We start from the raw sequence: 20,323 nt of genomic DNA on the forward strand, positions 1-20,323 counted from the left end.
TTCATTAAACAGAATATGACCAGAATATCCAGTATGGTGTTCCTGGTCATCAATAAGATAGGTAAAATAAATCTCTGTGGTAAAACCCAACTTGGAACCTACTGCAAATTATTATCACTGACCTAAACAGAAGTGAAACAAAACCCTAACGAATGGAAACCACGGTAGATTTAGAATAACGCATATGGACCAAATAGAAGAGCGTTTGGCAGAAGAGATCCGAAACTATGACCACTTGTACAACCCGTCACTGACTGGCGGATTTGTCCAACAGAAAAAGGCTACGAGGAGCCGCAGTGGCGATGTAAATAAACAGTCGACGAAGAAGAAAGAAGGTGTCTCTGAGGTCGTCTTCGAAAAACACGCTACTCCGCCTAGTGTTCTGGCGGGGAATTGCTTTGTAACACGCGCAAGCCTCGGGGAACCAAAAACCAAAAAGAGTCCATCGATGCAACTACGTGGCCAGCCGCTTTTGCACTCGCAGCACTAAAATTCGGCCTTTAGCCTTTAGCGTGTGATCACTGCTCATTTCATCGAGGCTACTCATTCTCATCTCCTCCCTTAGAAAGCGCTGAAGTCGTTCTTTGAGGCGGACATGGACCGAATATTCGAGGATGAAGATCTCCCAGAGAGAGACTCCTGTCCTGACACCCGGAAGAAGGAAGAAGAAAAAGGTGCAGAGCCATGGTAAACCCACTCATTCTGACATGTATCTCTCTGCACACCTAGTTCCACCATCTTTAGCACACAATTACTTCCCTGAATGTCTCTTTAAATATATATATAAGTGTAGGAATTAACAATAAAAAAGTAATTCTATAGTTTGATTTTTTTCAGTAATGACTTTGATTCTGTTGCTAATTTGCAGATCATGTCTCGTAAATGTTGGAAAACAAAAATGACAGACGACTGAACTGGCTTTTTATAATTATTATGTTTATCTAATAAAAAAAAAGAACCAAAGGAGGAAAACGTGACGTTATATTCCCTAATTTGGTTGTGATTTATATTCTGTCTTCTATTCTGTCTGTCTTTTGTTAAAATGTATTTAAATATATATCAGCATATGCCCGTATGTAAAGAAAAAAAAAAGCCCACATTTTGTAAATTAAAACCTGTTGTCGAACACACTGTGGAAATAACGCTCTCTGACCAAGGACAGCCCAGCCTCCTCACTCAAACCGTCCGAGGAAGATAACGGTAAACTGTCGGTGATCTCCTGGAACGTGGACGGACTTGACACAGACAACATTGAGGAGCGCGCCAGAGGCCTGTGTTCCTTCTTAGCCTTGTGAGCCTGTGTTTCTTCACTCTTACACTTACTTGGCATCAACTGATATTCAAATTGTTTGAAGGTGTGGCAGTTAAGCGTTCTTATGTAAACCGTGTTCATATCAAAGGTCAGCTGCAGAGCCGTAGCCCTGGAGATGCAATGTATGACTCAGTGATACATAATCGAGGCAGATAGGTAAAGTGAATCTTCTTTTCATGCAGATACACTCCTGATGTGGTTCTCCTACAGGAGCTCATTCCTCCCTACGTCCAGTACTTGAAGAAACGGGCCGTCAGCTACCTGATCATTGAAGGTACATTATTTTCAATGAGGCAGAAACCATGTCTCAGATATGTAGTGCAGGATTCTGTTAAAGTTTCTACATACCCATCATCAACCACACGCCTTTATACTGGGGTAAAAAACATGAGATAATCTGCGGATAAAACTTGATCATTTAAGTTGCCCTTTCTCTTCCCTTGTGCTGACCAGGTGGTGAAGAAGGTTACTTTACTGGTATGATGCTGAAGAGGTCAAGAGTCAAACTGGTGGAGAGCGAGACAGTAACTTACCCCACCACGCGGATGATGAGGAATCTGCTTTTAGCTCAAGTACGTGCTCAGTCATCCAAACACTACAAATAATTAAATTCTGTTTACCTCAAATTGTTTTTTTAAAACATATTTTTCCTTGAAAATCAGGTGGATTTCAAAGGCCAGAAGCTGTGTCTGATGACGTCTCACTTTGAGAGCTGTAAGGCCCACTCAGCGGAGCGGATGAAGCAGCTGCAGGTGGTGATGCAGAGGATGAGGGAGGCGCCCGAAGATGTCACCGTCCTGTTTGGAGGGGACACAAACCTGAGGGACCCAGAGGTAAGTCATCTGTCTCTCCAGTCACATGCAATCGCCTTTATTTCCTTCTTTAATAATCCTTGTCCTCGGCTTCATCTCAGGTGGCCAAGGTGGGCCTGCCCTCTAGTGTGTGTGATGTGTGGGAACAACTGGGCAAGCAGGAGCACTGCCGCTACACGTGGGACACCAAAGCCAACAACAACAAGGCTGCTCCCTATGTCAGCCGATGCCGCTTCGACCGGGTTTACTTCCGCCCAGCAACAAAGGATGGAGTCCCACGTCTTGCCCCCGACCACATGGCCCTGGTGGGCCTGGAGAAGCTGGACTGTGGACGCTTCATTAGTGATCACTGGGGAATCTACTGCAGCTTATCTGCTGGGTAGAAAATTACACAAATTGCTAAAACATGCAATGTCCAGTGTTGTATATTCAGCTCTAACATGGTTATATACAATGATGGCATGTTATTGTCGTAAATTCAGCTACAGGAACATTCAAACATGGTCAAATGTGTTATTCCAGGTGTTAGGGTCATTTGTCCCCCTCCTTGGAATGATCTCTGACCTATGGTACAGTATCTGGCCTGCTAAGGGAGGAGAAAAGATTTAGCGGTTGATTTCAACTTGAAGTTACTAAAAACATGTCCAAATTTAGGCATTGACCCTATGTGCTACGTCATTTTATCTATAGATCTGTTGTAAACAACTCCTCTTTAAAAGGTGTGATGTCTCCGAGTCTCTAGAGCTCGTCCTGACCTGTGAAACTTCTGTGTAATAAATTCTGTTATGCTGCAAGTTCTGGGTCCGCGTCTCCTCTCTTCAAACACCGACTTCGACAAGACACTGCGGCTTGAAAGATACGACACCAGTTTGTTTGTTAAAGTGCAAAGCTTTTCCTCTGGATTTAAAACACACGATCAGTTTCTCCTTTAATTTTCTCGGCTGTGCTCCAACCACAAGGTCAGCTAGAAGGCTACCTCCAGTAAGACTAATGCCCCATCTTTCCATGTCAAAGAGAGGAAATCCATGATCCACCCGTTTATCCAAATCCACGACAAAATGAAGTGTAGTGGAGCGTTTGTTCACATCTCACGATCTTCATCAACAGTTGCAGCTAGCCCATTCATGTTCAGGCTTCCATTCACCTTAGGGCCTTGATAGGTTCGGTCCTGAAAATGATTATTCATGTGAGATTGTTGTTGTTACAACTCGTCAAATAGTTTGTATTTCAAAATAAAGTTAGTAGCAGCAGGAAGCTTCAGTCACATTTTAGGAAGAAATATGACTGATGTCAACAACTATATTGTATTATCAACTAGCAGCACAGTTAGTGATATTGGTATCAACACCACTAGAGGGCAGTACAGTCATCTTTATTTTTGACATACATATGTGTATATACAGTATATATAAGAGAGATTTAATATAGAGACATGTACATAGTGTGTCAACATATAAACACACATGGAGGTTTTTTTGCTGGAAAAGTGCCATTTTTTTTAAAAGGCCAAACTACAAAATAAATAAAAAACAAAGATAAGCCTGACCCTGATAAATTGAACCTTTGTACCTCTTCATCCACCAATTTTCTTATGTAACAGGAAATATCGGATTTGAAAAAAGACCCATTCTAAGGATTATTCTATGCAATTATTCAATAGCACCTATAATCCATATCGTACATTTTGACAATCTATGAAGAACTGAGTTCTACATCAATCCACATGTAACCTCCACCTCTCTGTCCCTGCCATCACTGTCAACAGTTCTCCCTCCTCTCTGCAACACCCCCTGAAGTCCGAGAGGGTGTTTTTATGTTTGTTCGGCGTGTAGACGGCACCGTGGTTTTGTTTTTTTTACAGCACAGTTACACAGAGTGAAGAAAAGTTGACCTCAGGAGAGGACACAGATGTGACTCTCCTGTGGGAGCAGGCGTCATCACAAAAGGCCCTCCCTCCCACCCTCCCTCTCTCCCTTATCTTTTCCCCCCTTCCTGGTTCCAGATCAGCAAGGACACATGGAACAAAACTGCAGAGCTTGAATGAGTTCACCCTAAAACCTGCAATATGTCAATCTGAAGAGTAAGCATTTCTTTCATTTCAAGGCATCTTCCTGTGTAGGCTCCCCCTGGAGTTCAGGAGACACTGGGCCACCTGACACAGCTTAAAAATACTTCTCTTGATATCATCAGCCTCATATATGACGGTTTGAAAAATAACAATAGCTTTTACACAATATCTATAGATATTTCTGCTGCTACATAAAATCATGCCTTAAAGATCTCAGAAACAAGAGCTGAGAATAATGGACTTTCATGACTTCTGCATCTGTGATATTACTGTCCCTATATGTATTCATCCATAACCTATACCCCATATTAAAACATGATATATTTCTTAATTTCTGTTTTTTCTCCCCTTAAAATATGCACAATAAGGAGATTATTGAGTTTACATGGTAAGTTAATGCTTTATAAATGGATGATGGACAATCTGTTTATATAAGTTAACCCATAGAAAAAAGATGTAGATGTGAAGCATCTACAAATTGCCTTTTTTATAATGGCTGTCTGTAATTTTGATGAACTTAGATTGATTATAATTTGACAGTGGTGAGCAACAAAAACCCGTCCTGCATTAATGTATGCATTAAATCGTCAATAGTAGTGTATTACTTTTGCATTAGAAATATTTGAGGTGTTATTGATGCATTGTTTGAGAAGTTGATTTGACGATCAGCAGAAATCAGACCCGTTTAACTTCCCAGGCTCCTCCAGAGGTGCACGACTATTTTTACTGAGCTGTTTCACTCCACATCAGCAGGTCAGAGATGGTACAGATGGAGGCGACAGCTGTCTGGGCCAAGAACGTGGTCATGTGATCAATCCGTCTGTCTTGAGCTGGATCCCTGTGCCAGAGGCCAATCAACATCCCCCTCCTCCACAAATCCTTTAACATCCGCAAGTTTCCCTCTGGACGGATAGCTGGACGTATTCCAAGATAATCTCACTCACCCTGTTTTTATGAAATACATTATTTCCCTCTCAGATGTGTTTTCAAGCACCAACAGCCTCACACATGTATTTTAGGATCTTTCCTTCCAAAAGCGTAGCCCTCAGTGAGAGCTGAGGCTTTTATTTGAGGCCTGTCAAAATGAATGTTCTTGGCTGTGCGTGGACGTATCTGTGCGCCGGCGGCGAGGCTGCGGGAGGCCCTTTGTCCTTTGAGGCGGGGTTGGATGATGATGGATTGGACACAGATATGACCCCAGACTGACTGTGTTGTGCAAAGAGCAGCGGCGGAATCTGTGCTGCAGCTCAACAGACAATGCAATCAAACGCAAGCTGTTACTGTTTCCCAGATAGATTGTGTGTGTGTGTGTGTGTGTGTGTGTGTGTGTGTGTCTCTAAGGTATTGCTCATGTTGTTTTCACAATTACGTTCTTGGTAAAATCAAGTCCTCATAATTTAAATTATTACATTTTAGGTAAGGACATGTATTGTGTTGAGGTTTAAGATTGAGGGTTTCTCTCCATTTTCAAACGTCTCTTTTTTGATACATAGCAGTTTGTTGTGCTCTGCTCTCCTGTGACCTTGAGTGCTATGAAAGGCACCTATAAATAAAATGTATTTTTATTAAGGTTTGGTTGAGGTTAGGGTAAAATTTCTAGTTAGGGTTAGAAAAGCAGTAACAATAGTAAGGGTTTTTCACGTTTTTATTTAGGTTAGATTTAGATTAGGAAAGGGTTATACTTAGGTTAGGGTTAGGTGTAGGGTTAGGGTTTTTATTAGGGCCCGAGGGCAGAGAATCCAACCATGTCAGACACGACCCACATCCACTCCCACCTCCCCCTGCACAGATAGCTTGTCAAAGGCAAGGGCAAGGGCAGGCGTAAGTGCCGCTCCACTCTCTATCCTCCCCGCCACATCCATCACGACTTCACTCAAAATCGTGGCGACAAACTATCCCAGAAGCCACAGTGTTATTTCTGGCCTTACAGTGCTGCCGCCGCTGCTTCTGCTGAATATTTGAGGACTGACTGTTATTAAGGGGTTTGCAAGGTAAGGGAAAAACCTTCTAGGCAAGAATATTTTGTCTTCTCATCACTTTGAAAGGACGAGGGATTGAGCCAGGTATGCTGGGATTTGGGGGTGAGGTTATAGTGTGAGGGGGTAAGGATTATGAAATGTGTGGCAGCTTAAAGATACTGATGAGTGGAAAAAACTGATGTAAGGAAGATTGAGTATGGCGGCTTTTTCCATAATAAATAACAAAGATGATTTTTTTTATTAAAGGCTAGCAAGAACATGGGTATTACATAAGGTAACGTCAGCTGGAGATTTAGTCGTCGACGAGGTTTGGGGAAGAATGGTCAAAAAGGATGCAGAATGTACTTCTTTACCATTAAGAGGAGACTTATTATGCTCATATTCATATTCATGATTTAAATGTTGGGTTATACTTTAAAGGTTTTAAAGGCTTTTATGTTCAGAAAACATCCCTTTCCTCATAGTGTCCATTGCTGCAGCTCCTCTTTTCAGCTTCGGTGTGAAACACTTTTAGCTTGTGTCTCTTTAAGCTTTGAAGGCTGAGTGATACTTATTGTCTCGCGTCAACTTCAGTCCACTTATAAAATGACTTGCATTCCCCTTTGAGAACAGACCTGATTGTAAAAAAGTCAGCTATGGGTGCAAACAAAAGAATGTAACCGTACACTTTGTAACAAAGCCTGACAGGTTTTATTTTCTCTCTCATAAATAACACTGAACAAGCATCGTACAGCGATAAATATCCATATTTATACACTGTAAAATTCTCTCTATTACAAAATACAGTATATGTGTAATGCACTTGATACAGATGGGGAAGTATTGCATTTCATAGCACCAAACGGGACCCTTTAAAGTTCATGAGCTCATACTGTAGTCCCCTGTAAGAGGACAGGTGTGCAGTTACGTCCCAGACCCAGGTCTTGTGTGGGTGCCTATGAAATATACTTCCCTTAGGACCAGTTGTTGCATAACTAGATCTAAGTTAAATAGAGCCCACCTAGAAAGAACCAAAGCCTTTGCCGTAAAAACTGCTTGTTTTTCCAAAATCCTTTTTCCTGGTCGAGAAGCTGAAATATTATGAAGGGTGCCCGCGGTGGCTGTTCAAGTTTCCCGTTTCTATATTTTCGAATCGAACACGGTGTAACGTCCACTCCTCTCCCACTTCTGAGGGGAGCAGCTGAACAATTCACACTTTATTTGGAGAGTAGGAACAGTCCACTGCTGTCAGATGAAAATCTTGTGTATTTATATTTTCCCATTTACATTAATTTCCATGCCTTTAAAAAGGGAGGAGAGTACATTTTATGAAGCCCGCAGCCATAAAAACATGATCTGGTCTCTCTCTACGTAAACTTTCAATTCAAGTAGGACGCTGGAAAAATGCTCAGGTGCAATTAGCAAGATTTTCATGTAACAGGGAGGTTGATCGCAATTATTACGTGACCAGCGGGCTAAGTGACTCTCCGAACAAAGCGTTGAGAAGCTGAACAGGCTGTTCTGATCTCAGAGGTGGCGTCTCACCTCCACGTTTTAGTCAACACAGAGATGGAGGCAGGAGGAGGTAAAAGGCAGGGCGAACATTGGAACGGAAACCTGGGAATTATGAAACTCAATCTTACTGAGGAACGGGAATTGACCGACGAATCAAATGCAGATGACAAATATGTCTGGAACTTTGGATGCAAACAGCAACTCCTCAACAACTGGCTGAAGATCTTATTGGTGGGACTTCTATCTGATTAATATTTCATTTTTTTTTGCTCTCGACTTTCAAACATTATTGCTAAATTCAGACAGGAAGGGGCCCTTTCAACCAACATACAACATGAGAATAACTTGACATCTTTTCACACTGACAGCATGGAATGTGGGCAAACATTAACCCGATGTAGGGACACAAAAATGGATATTTCATATAGGAGCCCTTTATATTCCTCAATCGGATTTTGACTGGGGAGCAGCATCACAATAATTGATGTAAAAATAAAAAGTATCATCACATTCATCGCTTTAGTATTTGATTGTCAGCTTCTGAGACCCATGTTCCATCTCCTGACCAAACAAACCCCTTCCCACTTTAACTTATCTTCATGATAATAATGTCCTCGTGGACTGTGCATACGAATATGCACGATGAGAGTATGTCGGTGTGTCATCAAGAGAATAAACATTAGGATTCTTCACAGGTCATTCCTATCGTTATCAACATTATTCAGTAATAAAATAAAGTCATAAGTCACACAGCCTCAGCTCAGGTGGAGCTAGTGTTACAACGTCTAATAAACTTTATCAAATTATGGCACATAGAAAATAACAGCCTCTCTATCTCATCCAGCTTACCCCCCAAAAAACAGCTTTGTGTTATTTTGTCATGCATGACATTTCATCTCTGATTAGTTTGGTTTCAGCACTGTAATATATGACATTCACACTTCCTCACTGATGTATTGCACAGCATTGTCAAAACTATCTTAAGCAAAAACTATGTATTAAGTTTAAAAAAAGCGAATGTAAACCCAAGGGTAGTCATAAACTTTCAAAAGAAGGCACAGCCACATGCACAGTTTCTGCAGCCGAGCATGTGGCTGTGCTGCTGAGGAGCTGCTCGCCCTGTGCAGATCCACTTTCCTGCCAGACCCGTTCCTGAGTTTCCTGCTGTGAATTCTTCTCCCCTCTCCAGCTGCTGCTTCTCAAAACCGCAGAAGTGCTAAAATGATCTGCGGGCAGGGGGAGGCCAAATCAGCTGATGTGGTCATAAGCAAGTCGGAGAGGCCTGTAGGACTCGCTGCTCCTGGCCCTGCAGTCCCAAAATAAGACACTTCAAAATTAACTGGACTAAAAAGCCAAATTCTTACAAAAATGTTATTAATGCCCTTATTATGTACATCATCGTAAATTAACACGGGACCTTGACAAATCCTAAAATATCCTGAAATTAAATAAAAAAGAGATGTAGTATGAGTTAAAAGGTGCATAGGTTGGCATTCTTTTGACACTGAAAACAATTCCTTGGTTGTCTAGAGAGCTCCAGATTGCACATTCATAGTTTTAGCAGACATCCAATGCCAACAGTTGCTTTTTTTCCACATGACTCCCTCGCTCATTCAGCCACTGCTGATTTCTCTTAAAACCCTAATTTCATTGACATCCCCTGTAACAGTAAATGTTAAGTACCTGGATGAAAATAATTCAGATTAAAAATAAATTCCCACTATAATACACCTTGAATCTATTTTCATCAACAGCTCTTCTTCAAAAGGCGCGTGGTCCCAATACTTGTTGAAAAAGAAGAAGTACTGTGTCTTCAAAAACTTGAAGGAGTACACTTTAGAGTTTTTCGTCACAAGGGTGAAGACGTACCGCACCACCACCAACGGGTTTTGGGCCGCCCACTTCAGATCTGTCGTCCTACAGCTCTGTCATAGGAGCTACCACCTCATGTAGTTAATTGAGGGTCACACCACATTAACGCAGTTTCCACTTCCAGCTGTCGCCCTCTTGCTGCAGTAGTTGAAGCTGCTGTGATTGGTGGAGGACCCGTTCATGTGGGACGACTTCAGCTCCATCTGGCATGCGGCGAGGGCGGCGTTGAGCTCTACCTGAGCCCGGTGCACGACGTAGAACATCAGGCCGATGCTGATGACAATCTGCACAAGACAGAGGAATTCACGTTTTGAGCACAGTGTGGTGGGGTGACCTGACCTGCCTCATGATCTGAGGTGTTTCTAATATTTTGCTCTATCAATAAACACCCCTGTGGTATTAGGACAAAAATATTAGATTCAGTTATCTTGCTACCAGCTTCTCTAAAGCTCAATCACTGAGCCTTTATGCCTTGTTTGTTTGAACTGCACAAAAACTGGAGTAACATTCTTAATTTGCCATAAATAAGGGGTTATGTTCCGGTCTATTTCTCAGCTGGGAGCAGTTGGCAGGCAGCCAGAGGACACTGGGATGGTAATGTTCCACAGAGGCGTATTTCCCGAAATGTGAAAACTAGTTGTTTACAGTGACGTCATCAGCTGTTAAAAACGGAGCGTGCAGCCTTGCTATCAATTTCACAAAATGTCTTTACCGAGGAGAAGTCGTGTCATGTTCAGTTCTTCATGAGACACTGATACCTTGAGCAGACCCTTGACCTTTGAACGTCCCAGAGAAGCCTCCCTGTTCCCCGAACACTTGTGGGGATTAAATGAAACTGAGCAGGTGTTGGGGATGCAGTTACAACTTGACCTTTGGAACCAGATAGAATTGTGGGTATAGTTTGCACAAGTTTAAAGGGTTTAAAATTCACACTCTGGCAGTTTACATAACTTAATATTAAAGGAGGAAACATTGGCTTTGCACAGTGGGACACAATGTGAGAGGATTAGTTGACATAATCTATGCATATTAGGAAGCAAAGAAAATACACTAAGCAATCAACACCTTATCTTTTCACGGAGCGAGCATACCAGTTTGACACAACAATCCTGCTCACACGTTGTTCTTAGAATGGTAGGACAGGTATTACAGAATTTTGATATCTTTGCCCTATCTGCAAGAACTCACCTGCAGGGTGAACACAAAGTAGCCGCTGATGCTCTGCTCAGCGATGACGTCCTCCATGGTGCGGAGCGTGGTGCCCAGGTAGGAGTTGAGGAGCTGGGTGGGCAACAGACCCACAGACGAGGCCACCAGGTAGTTTGGCAACGACACATCTGTGATCTTGAGACGGAAGCAGCGAAAACAAATTGAGATACAAATCACATGATTTAAGCACTTTGATTGACAGGTTTTTTCTATAGACTAGCAAACACAACAGTCAGCTATTACACATTCATATTTAGGATTAGGGTTGAAGTTTAATAACTATTAATAACTATGAGTCATCGTTGCCTCCACTAAGAGTTTATGTTTTTTGGTTGTTGGCAGAAATACACAAAAACCACTGAAGATATAACCACAAAACTTGGATTGGTGATTCATGGGTCCAAAAAAGAACAAATTAAATTTTGTTGCAGATCTGAACAAAGAGTCGGTCTTTAACTTTGCAATCATTTTTCTACATTTTCATTGATGTAGGGAATAATTCATGGATCTTGATAATAAAAGAATCTGGAACATTCAGGGGAGCTGTTGTTTATGAGTGTGAGCAATTGGTGCAGGTTGATTGAATTTAAGGGGACTGTTGGGGGAAGCATGTCCTCCACTGTGGACATTTCTACTTTCATTTATAAAACCACGTTTAAAATCACAAGATATTGATTTGGATCGGCACCAAATTGCAGATACACACACAAACAGACACACACCTGCTAACTAACAGACAAACAAACACAGACAAAGTCATAACCTCCTCGGCGCAGCTAACTACTGCAATGAATCCTGGGTAAGAGTTAACAGGCTTAGTTCAGGTCATCCTCTTGTCTTTAACTTATGTCGGGCAGCATCTTGTCCTTGGGTGCATTATATTTGTAATCCTGATGACAGTGACGATCATTTTAAAACATTTTAAACAATTGTGTGACAAAATCATTCATTTTCAGCAAAATTAATCACAAACAATCTGGAACACAGATTCTCAGATTATGGTTTAATTCCCTAAAACGTGCTATCACAAATCCAGCTCAGCGTATCATCTCGTTTCTCCAAACAGTCAACTAAATACCAACTAGTGCATACATCGCTGTCACCCTTGATCCCTTGATTAACTGATGACATAAGCCGAAGCGTGTTTGTGCCCGCTGTGGGAGGATGTGACCTTGGCACTGTGACTAGGCTGTGGCTGATAGCAAAAGGACAAGAAAACATTCATGCTAGATCCAGTCCAAGTGTCCCGTCGCACATATAAAACCCAACCTCCACTCCTGTTATCACAACACGCACTGATAAGACCTTGACTTAGACCTCACAGGACACTGACATTATCAAAACCTGGTTAATAGTCAGTTGTTTTTCCTCTACAACCATACAGTGATCATGTAGCCGCCGCTTCTACTGGAAAGAATAACACTGACGCATCCGCACTTTGTGTCAACACAGTCAAAACGCCTTCGGCAATGTCTTTGCCCGGCATTCGAGCCTGTGCACAAGACAAAAAAAAAGAAGGAATGCATTCTCTTTGTCTGAGCCGTCAAGTGTGAAGCACATGTCCTCTGATGTCTGTTCACACCAAAACATGGAGCAGCTGCGGCACAGGAAGGCTAGTCGTTGGTATTTGTATAACCACGCAAGAGAATTCCCGCTGAGCCTCCTGCTCGTTTCTGAACACCGGTTCAAGATAATCTGCAAAAACAAGGGGAAAACAGACCATCCTTGGCTTGACCTGATTTACTCAGAGCAGCAGTGAGGCAGCTCTAAGTTTGTGCTTGTAAACAAAACAGCAAGAAGGGTATCTTGATACTGTGATGCCGCTTCCCTTTTTTTAACCGTGACACACAGGGAGTGTGTAAATCTGCACAAACATGTTTGACTGGAGTTTCTAAGCAATTCATCACATGACAAATTCCCCAACTGCTTCATTAGCTCATTACTATAGCAGAAGCGCAATGGAGCCAGGTTGGTGCTGCAGTCTTAAAGGTTATAACGCTGCAATGAGATAAAAATCATCTTTTCTTGTCCAATTAAAGTTTTATAAAATACATGTGGGGATCGGAATGTTTAGACCTCATAGGATTCAAAAATATTTTTTCCTGAGCTGTCCCTTTGTTTTGCTGACTGCTGCAGTATCTGTGTCGTTTTAGGTTACCTGCCATAATGTAGCATCGACCACTTCAGCAGGGAGAAGTGGGGGGGTCACAGTGAAATACGGCCTCACTGTTAAAGTGCTTACCAAGGGCAGGGAGAGAGAGAGAGACAACACATAACTCTACTTTGAACCATTACTCGCCCGCGATTGGTTTCACCAATTATAGTGGGGGAATTAAAACCATAAAGATACAATATCAGCTCGGCCAAATTATAAACTCCAGTTGAGATGGATTACAATGTGTGCGAACTGAACCCTCCGAGCCAGGAAGCGATAATGTGGCAGAGGAGGTAGGTGGAGTGAAGGATTTAAATTATTGACTTGCTCCTGGTAGAGTTGAATAAACTCTCTGGCAGTTGAGTTATTTCAACATAAACCATCTTTAAACATTCTAGTATAACAAAAAAAACAGCAGTTTGTTGCAGAGACGTGTATCTGAGTATATGACAGTCAATACATTACAGGAAATTGAGCAACAGAAAGGACACAGAAGTTTATTTTAACTATAAAGTATCCTATTTCAAGCGTAGACTATCTATAAAAGGCAACAATGCACAAAAAATATCTTCACAATATCTGGTGTGGAAATCAGGATTTGATGCGTGATATTTTAAAGCAACATTAGTTAATCAACTCACAAGAAAACAAACATTTGATATGCCTTCATAACTATAAACTTCCCAATGAGTCAAACTCAGACAAAGCACACACACAAGTTTAAAATAACCAGTGGAAATGTGAAAAATTCAAATAAGAAACTGCGGTTGGGCCACATGGAAGTTGGGATAATTTCCCCATGAAGTGTGTGTTTGCTTTTCCCTGGAGATAATCACCATGAAAAGCTCAAAAGCAATTCGTATAAGATGGTAAATTAGCTTGTAATTAACAGTCTGACTGAGTGATTGAGAGGAACTTATCACACCAGTGAGGGTGATAACAGCTGTGCAGTCTGTTCCTTTGACTTTGACAAGTCATTTACACTTTAACAGAGTGGAACAGAAAGATCAATGTTGAGCCCTGATACACACTATATATATATTTTAACCTTTGGTCTCAGAGCTATGTTCTAACACGGAACCTGAGGTAAAAACCAAAGTCAAACAGAACCTGTTTCAGTCATTCAGGCAAGAAAATAACCCTGCTAGACGTGTTAGTCCTGTTGCAAAAAATAAATCGCTTTTACAGGTTAACTGCTGCCCACAATGTGGAAATAATACAGAAGAATCATTCACTTGTATTTCAATCTTGGAAGTGCAATATGATTCCTACATTTAAGTCACCGTTCTATCCCCGGTGGCCCAAAAACAACTTGTAGGAGAACATCCTTTTTTTGGCCTTCTATTTAATGCATGTAGCACTTGAATCCAAGATGCTTCTCCGATACCAGTGACTCAGACAATGTACTCGTACAGCAAAGTGCCTGTTGAGCTGCTTGCACCCAGTCAGCTGATTCTGGGATGATCTCATATCACTGCTGCCTAGTGACTATTTTCACTTATCTGAGGTGCTGTCATGTGATGTTCAATGTAAATTTAAAAAAAAAAAACATTATTATTTCGCCCCATAAACTGCATGTTAGTACTCTACCAGTAGTCATCATCATTCTGAACATCCAATTCCACAACCATGTGATGCACCCACAATTAAATCTAATACTAGATTTTAACATATAATTTGAATGATACTGTATGGAATGTTTTTATTCATTATATTCCCTCTTAAATAACAATACAAGACAAAACCATTTTTGCAAAAGGCAGCTAATCAAGCTAGTGGTCTGTTTACCACAATTAATTTGGTGCGTCATCTCTCCTCACACAAATTTGATTGGCAATTACTGATCAACAAAAATAGAAAACTCTCCACTCCAGTGCAAAGCCTGTATAAATCATGCAAAACAGACAATGTACGAAAGTAGCGCTGACGTGGTTTCCACCTTGTGTGTCTGAGAGTCACACATGTCCTCATGGTATAATAGCATCCTGGAGATAGCAGGAAGTACCACAGAGGCGGTAAATGGGCAGCTAGTCAGATGTAAGTGTGCGTGTGTACAGATTATGTCACCATCATAATTTCACAGTTATACTAAATGCAGTCCCTACAGTTAACACGTGTGAAGTTGGGCTCTGGAAGATAGATATGTTACTCAACAATGTCTGGGTTATTGTTGATTAGGACAGAGCAAACAATGGAATAAAGTAAAAACTCGAGATACTATGGATTTAAAATGTACTGGAATTTAAATAAAATATTCTAGCTCTGATGCAACTCAATGTTTATTGTGTCGTGGTTATGGCCGTGTGTGCAGAGCTGTCAAAAGCCAAAGCTGAGCAGCCAATGAATCTCCAAGCTGCCGAGAAATGTCTTAACAAATCAGTCACCCCAGAAAACTGGTTTTGCAGCCTGCAATTACTGTGCTTCTGAAGAACACTTACGTCATCTCCTTTTCCAGCCTCGGGCCTGTGCATCAACCCCTCAACGCTTTGAGCTATGAATGACTCTCAAGTTCCCCACTTTGCAAACACTTCTGCATGTTTGTGCTACTGCTTTTCCTCCACACTATTTGAAATCTCTTCCCATCAAATACTTTTGCATAGCCGTGGAATTTTGTGAAACACTGAAGCTCAGCGTAAAAGAAATGTAACCTTAAATAAAGAGAACCTGAGAAATTATTAATTTGATGATGACTTTCAATCCAGTTGCTGTCGGACATGTCAACAGTGTAAAATGTGTGTTCTGTGTGGTATTTACGTAGGATAAAGTCCAACCTAACTCAAATAAATAGAACTTTGTACTTTTGGACCAAGTTGATCCTTGGACGCATTTCCATGTTAGTTAAATTGTTGTGATTTTAAAGTTTTAGATGAAAGTTAATTTATCTAGACTGACATGAAAGCCCTGTCAGATCTAATATTTGTATATACATGTATGTACATGTTATATTAGTTCTTAGCCAAACATTGTAGAAGTTATTTCACCTATTTTCTTGTGAATTTTTGTCTTTAACAAGCTTCTTACTGTTTTTTTGAGACAAGCCAACATAGGACAAATATATGATGGGAAGTCCAACTCCATGTGAGAGATGAGGTATCAATGAGTTGACTGTGAAGGGTAATCAGCCAGTATACATTATTCATGACACATATGAATGTCAAGGGCCTCATGTTAAATGTAGGAATGCACCTGAGAGCGATACCCTGGTACTGCTCAGGTTATCACCAATCAGCAACAATATAAAAGGAACCGTATGGCGGATTTGAGTCTTTTTTAATTAGTCAAGCCATTCAAAATAAGTGAAACTACAAAATTGCAGTTTGTTGTAGTTCACATGGTCAAATTAACTTGAATGAAAATAAAACACCGACGAATTTATGATTTAAAAATTGCTCTAAACATGCAAACCCAAAATTATGCAATCAAACCGCAGTACTTCAAACAAAAATAATTCATGTCCTTAAGCGATAATAGATCAATTTTGATCAAAACACCTCCTCTGCCTACAAGAGAAAGGGGGTTCCTTCCTCTGCGGCCCATACAGTTAGTATCACATGTAACCCTGCTTCTGAATACATCTGATTTCCTGTGAGGCAGGTTGGCCTAACCGCAAGAAAATCATTTCTCTTTAAAATCAAATCCAGAATTTGAACTGGGAGTGATTTGTCGAACCGTCCTGCAGTAAGTTAATGAGCTGTGCTCCTGGCGGGTCCACTGCTGTGAGTGGACGAGTTTATAATGGACACTGCAAAGACTGTCTAATGTCCTGCTGAGGGGAAAAGGAAACAGCCGATTGTGGTGTTTTACATACTCACCGAGAAAACTGCATTTTGAAGCCCAAAGGGAATGGGGGTGAGTCTCGCTAAGGCCACAATTTTGAGTCCACTTCCTCCCTCCACCACTCGTATGACAGCACTGAGCTGTTCACTGTTCCCAACCTTGTTCAGAACCCAGTCGGTCAGTAAGCGCTTGCAAACCAGGTGTGCCACAAAGGTCCCTATTAACACTCCCACCATTACCAGTCCCATGCCCAGCACAAAGCCGTAGAGGTAGCCAGCTGCCACATTAAGAACAATGTATCCCCATCCGCAGGGGAACGACACAATAATCAAGCCGACGATGAAGAGGAAGGCCCCGACGAAGCTGTCCAAGCTCTCCACCCAGAGCAGGAGGTCCTTGAGGTATTGGCGCACAAGGGCGACCGAGGAGAAGCACACGGCGGTCAGGATGCACGCCAGCAGGGCCCCCTTGAAGCAGAAGGTGGTGATGCAGCAGGGGTGTCTGAAGTCTCCTCCACTGGCGGCAAAGCTCGTCCCCCCCGGGTCACCGGTCACCACCGGGTCACCGTCCGACTTCCCCGCTCCGGCTCCTCTCTCGTCGAAGGCGCTGCAGATCAGGATGTCGATTTTGTCACAGTCCTCTGTGGCAGTCCTCTGCAGCCAGCGGTTGAGCTGGATCTGAGCCTTGCCCACTGCATGCTTCACAAGCTTGGTGAGCAGCTGCACGGTCGTGGCCCCTGACCCCGACATGTTGGCCCTCAGATGAGCTCTGGGGGAGCAGCAGATGAAGTGTTCCACCTGAAGACAGCTGTGAGGTTAAAGGTTCCAGTCAGTCCTGACAAACTTTATGTTGGAGATGAATTCACTCTGCGACTGTGCAATGAGACACACACGTGAAATCCGTCACTGTCCTTGGCCATCACACGAGATGTCTGCTCTAACCGGGTTTATCTGGGCTCCACCCGCGGGGCTGCGTGCCGGTCCGACCACTTGAAAGAGCCACTTTGAATACCTCTGTCGGAGAAACTCGCCATGTTCAGAGTTGTTGTCCCCCCTCCTCTCCTCGTCTCCCTCCTCCTCCTCCTCTTCTACCGCTTCAGGACAGATGATGGAGGCGGGGTCAGGACAGCAGGACACGAGCTGCGAGGGCAAACAATTCCGACACGTCCCCGGACTGAGACCAGGAGCAAAACAAACTCAAACTTTTTCCAGCAGCAGCAGCACGGAGCTAACGTCAAGCCACTAGCATGAATTCCACCGAGGCTAACTTTCTCCCGTAAGCTAACTAGCTCTCACGGCTGCAATGTGCGGACTCGAGCGGGACCCGCAGCCCCTGTGCACCCGGACAACAGAACGGCGGGGTCGGGTGTGAAGACGCACTTGCTCGGGTCTCCGGTAGCGGGTTGTCGTGGCTCCTTCTCGCCGTCTCTCCTCCGCGCTGGAAGCCGCTGGTCGGGCTCCTCTACCACTGTTTGTGTCCCAGAATGCCAAGTAAACCCGAGCCACGTGACACGCCGCCGCGCCCCCCTCCTCCAATCACAGCGAGCCAGGCGGTCCATCGCGAGATTTCGCAGCAGAACCTGTTTGTTTTGGATCCATTCAGTGAACAACACACATCAGCCACATAAGCAAACACAACTACTAGACAACCACGTGAGGCTGCGATCACCACTTCAGCTTCTTACTGTTTCACTTTAGAGCAGCTATTGAGAAATGAACAATTAACAATGAGGTAGGATCCAGTTGCTCAGGAGCCAATAGTGAGTTGTGTTAATTAGGAGGATGAACTATTTTCAGGAATTATGCTTAAATCAGCATAATCACATTAGATTAAGGTTAGTGTCGGACAAGTATTGTTGCTTCTCCCTACTCCTTTTTGACATCATGAAAGTCTATTCATATATTCGAAATATATAAACAAATGAAATCAAGAAATTAGTAACAAACGGTGATATCACACTATACATACACAGAAAAAAAGTATCTGTGACAAAATATAAAAGAAAGATTTTCACATTTTTATAAACACTCTGCTTATCTGTTTATGTGGAACGGTTGCAGGGAATACACAGCTTAAACTAGCACAGTCAGATACAACAATAATCTCCAAAGAATCCTCCCTTCAGGAAGAATGTTAAAGATTTTCTTTTTTTAGCTGCCACCTGTCAATACAATGTAATGTGAGCGATATGGATTTATACATTTTACCAAAGCGTGACCGTACATTGTACAGTAACTTGGCTTGAAGCTCAATTTATGGACTTTTTAGGGCCCGAGCACCGAATGGTGAGAGGCCCTATTGAAATTGTAAGGATTTGTATTATCTTGTTGTGTTGTTTAACAGGCTCCATGTTATATTAGAATGATAATTATAGCCAAAATCCAATATATCTTTTTGAATAATCGTCACTTGCAATGTAACTAGCTACTGCAGTCATAAAGTGGAAAAAATTTCCTTAAAACTTGTTTTGTTTTTTAAAGTGCAAGCATTTTAAATAAAATTGTATAGACATTATTTATTCAGATAAGTCTTATTTAAAAACAATGTAGCGTACTCTATATATTCAAAAGAATTGCCAGTAACCGATGCATTTCATATTGATCTTCTTGTGTAGATCTTCTCCTGTAGCCTGGTTCTGTGAGCATATTACAGTAGCATGAAGGGAATCTCCCTGCTTGGCATAAAGAAATTCATTATGAGGGGAGTGAAGCAGACAATCGGTGCATTCATGCAGCTACCACTGCTCAGCCCCTGGCTCGCCCAGCTGTGGAGGAAGGAAGGTGGTAGTCCCCAAAAAAACTTTGTGCAGCACTGTTATGAGTGTTTGTCCCCATGCCTTCTGACTAACGACCTGGAGTATTGATAATATTATATCCTTCAATCTACGCACATTAAAACGTGATTTTTCTTTAGCTTTATGTTGGATGTTAGTATATGTGTGTGCTCTCATAACAATCCACTAGAGGGAACTGTTACACAGGGTTTTTACAAATAGCCAGTATCTTGTTGTCTTTATATGATGGCTGCTCTGAACCGATGTGGAAACATTTAATATATAGTCACATTCATTATCAAGGTTGATTTATAAAAATAAAAACGTTTTCCACATAAATTTGGGACACACCAACATGAGTGGCAAATTATTAATTTGTGTTTCTATTTGATTATGTTTTGACATTCAATTTATACATTTTCCCACATATGTTTTACCATTTGTTGTCAATGAGAATCCTACAAGCAAGTCCAGTGCAGTGGTTAATTAACTCCCACAGAGTTGATTGTAACACTTTTTTGGATTGTATGTTGCTCCACACTTTTCAGTTTCCTGTGTTGTCCAGAGGTTAATTGATATTTTGAAAATAGATTGAAAATAGATAAAAAAAATTACCATTATGCCAGAGTTCCTTCTTCAACTCGCAAAACAGTTAAAGTTACACGTGGGGAATCAGACAATAACACTGCTGTGATGTCCATTTATCTTCACTCTTAGTTATTGTTGGTTTCCCTCCTTAAAGTGTTAAGCTGTCTAATCAGATGAAATTAAATCTAGTAAAAAGATTTCTCACGTGTGCTCTCGTTTCCAAAATTTGATTACATCTTAATGAAAATACTGAATCTGTCTACTCCTTCTGCAATTAGAGCACA

At 41.9% G+C, this 20,323-nt stretch overlaps 2 protein-coding genes across 2 annotated transcripts; one reads left to right on the forward strand and one right to left on the reverse strand.

Annotated features, from left to right (window-relative positions):
* The first annotated feature begins 434 nt into the window (after window positions 1–434).
* Window positions 435–2,918, forward strand: LOC133972487 (tyrosyl-DNA phosphodiesterase 2-like). The gene is made up of 6 exons (XM_062409978.1): window positions 435–687; window positions 1,163–1,291; window positions 1,495–1,586; window positions 1,766–1,884; window positions 1,975–2,145; window positions 2,226–2,918. Exons 1-6 carry the CDS (start codon window positions 596–598, stop codon window positions 2,505–2,507), a joined length of 885 nt encoding a protein of 294 aa, XP_062265962.1. The 5' UTR covers window positions 435–595; the 3' UTR covers window positions 2,508–2,918.
* A 3,920-nt stretch (window positions 2,919–6,838) lies between these two features.
* On the reverse strand, window positions 6,839–18,160 carry tmem64 (transmembrane protein 64). Its single transcript, XM_062409148.1, has 3 exons — window positions 16,714–18,160; window positions 10,726–10,881; window positions 6,839–9,821 (listed from the first exon to the last, which is right to left on the reverse strand). Exons 1-3 carry the CDS (start codon window positions 17,425–17,427, stop codon window positions 9,630–9,632), a joined length of 1,062 nt encoding a protein of 353 aa, XP_062265132.1. The 5' UTR covers window positions 17,428–18,160; the 3' UTR covers window positions 6,839–9,629.
* Between the last annotated feature and the right edge of the window lie 2,163 nt (window positions 18,161–20,323).

This window comes from Platichthys flesus, chromosome 17 (assembly GCF_949316205.1).
Source record: "Platichthys flesus chromosome 17, fPlaFle2.1, whole genome shotgun sequence".
NCBI lineage: Eukaryota > Metazoa > Chordata > Actinopteri > Pleuronectiformes > Pleuronectidae > Platichthys > Platichthys flesus.

Excerpts from the sequence above, each read along its gene's own strand:
- LOC133972487 (XM_062409978.1), top strand. The coding sequence starts at position 596 with ATGGACCGAATATTCGAGGATGAAGATCTCCCAGAGAGAGACTCCTGT. Across the intron at positions 1,292-1,494 it reads CTGTGTTCCTTCTTAGCCTT|ATACACTCCTGATGTGGTTC; the intron begins GTGAGCCTGTGT and ends CTTTTCATGCAG. Across the intron at positions 1,885-1,974 it reads GGAATCTGCTTTTAGCTCAA|GTGGATTTCAAAGGCCAGAA; the intron begins GTACGTGCTCAG and ends CTTGAAAATCAG.
- tmem64 (XM_062409148.1), bottom strand. The coding sequence starts at position 17,427 with ATGTCGGGGTCAGGGGCCACGACCGTGCAGCTGCTCACCAAGCTTGTG. Across the intron at positions 10,882-16,713 it reads TTCAAAATGCAGTTTTCTCG|ATCACAGATGTGTCGTTGCC; the intron begins GTGAGTATGTAA and ends TTCCGTCTCAAG. Across the intron at positions 9,822-10,725 it reads ACTTTGTGTTCACCCTGCAG|ATTGTCATCAGCATCGGCCT; the intron begins GTGAGTTCTTGC and ends TGTCTTGTGCAG.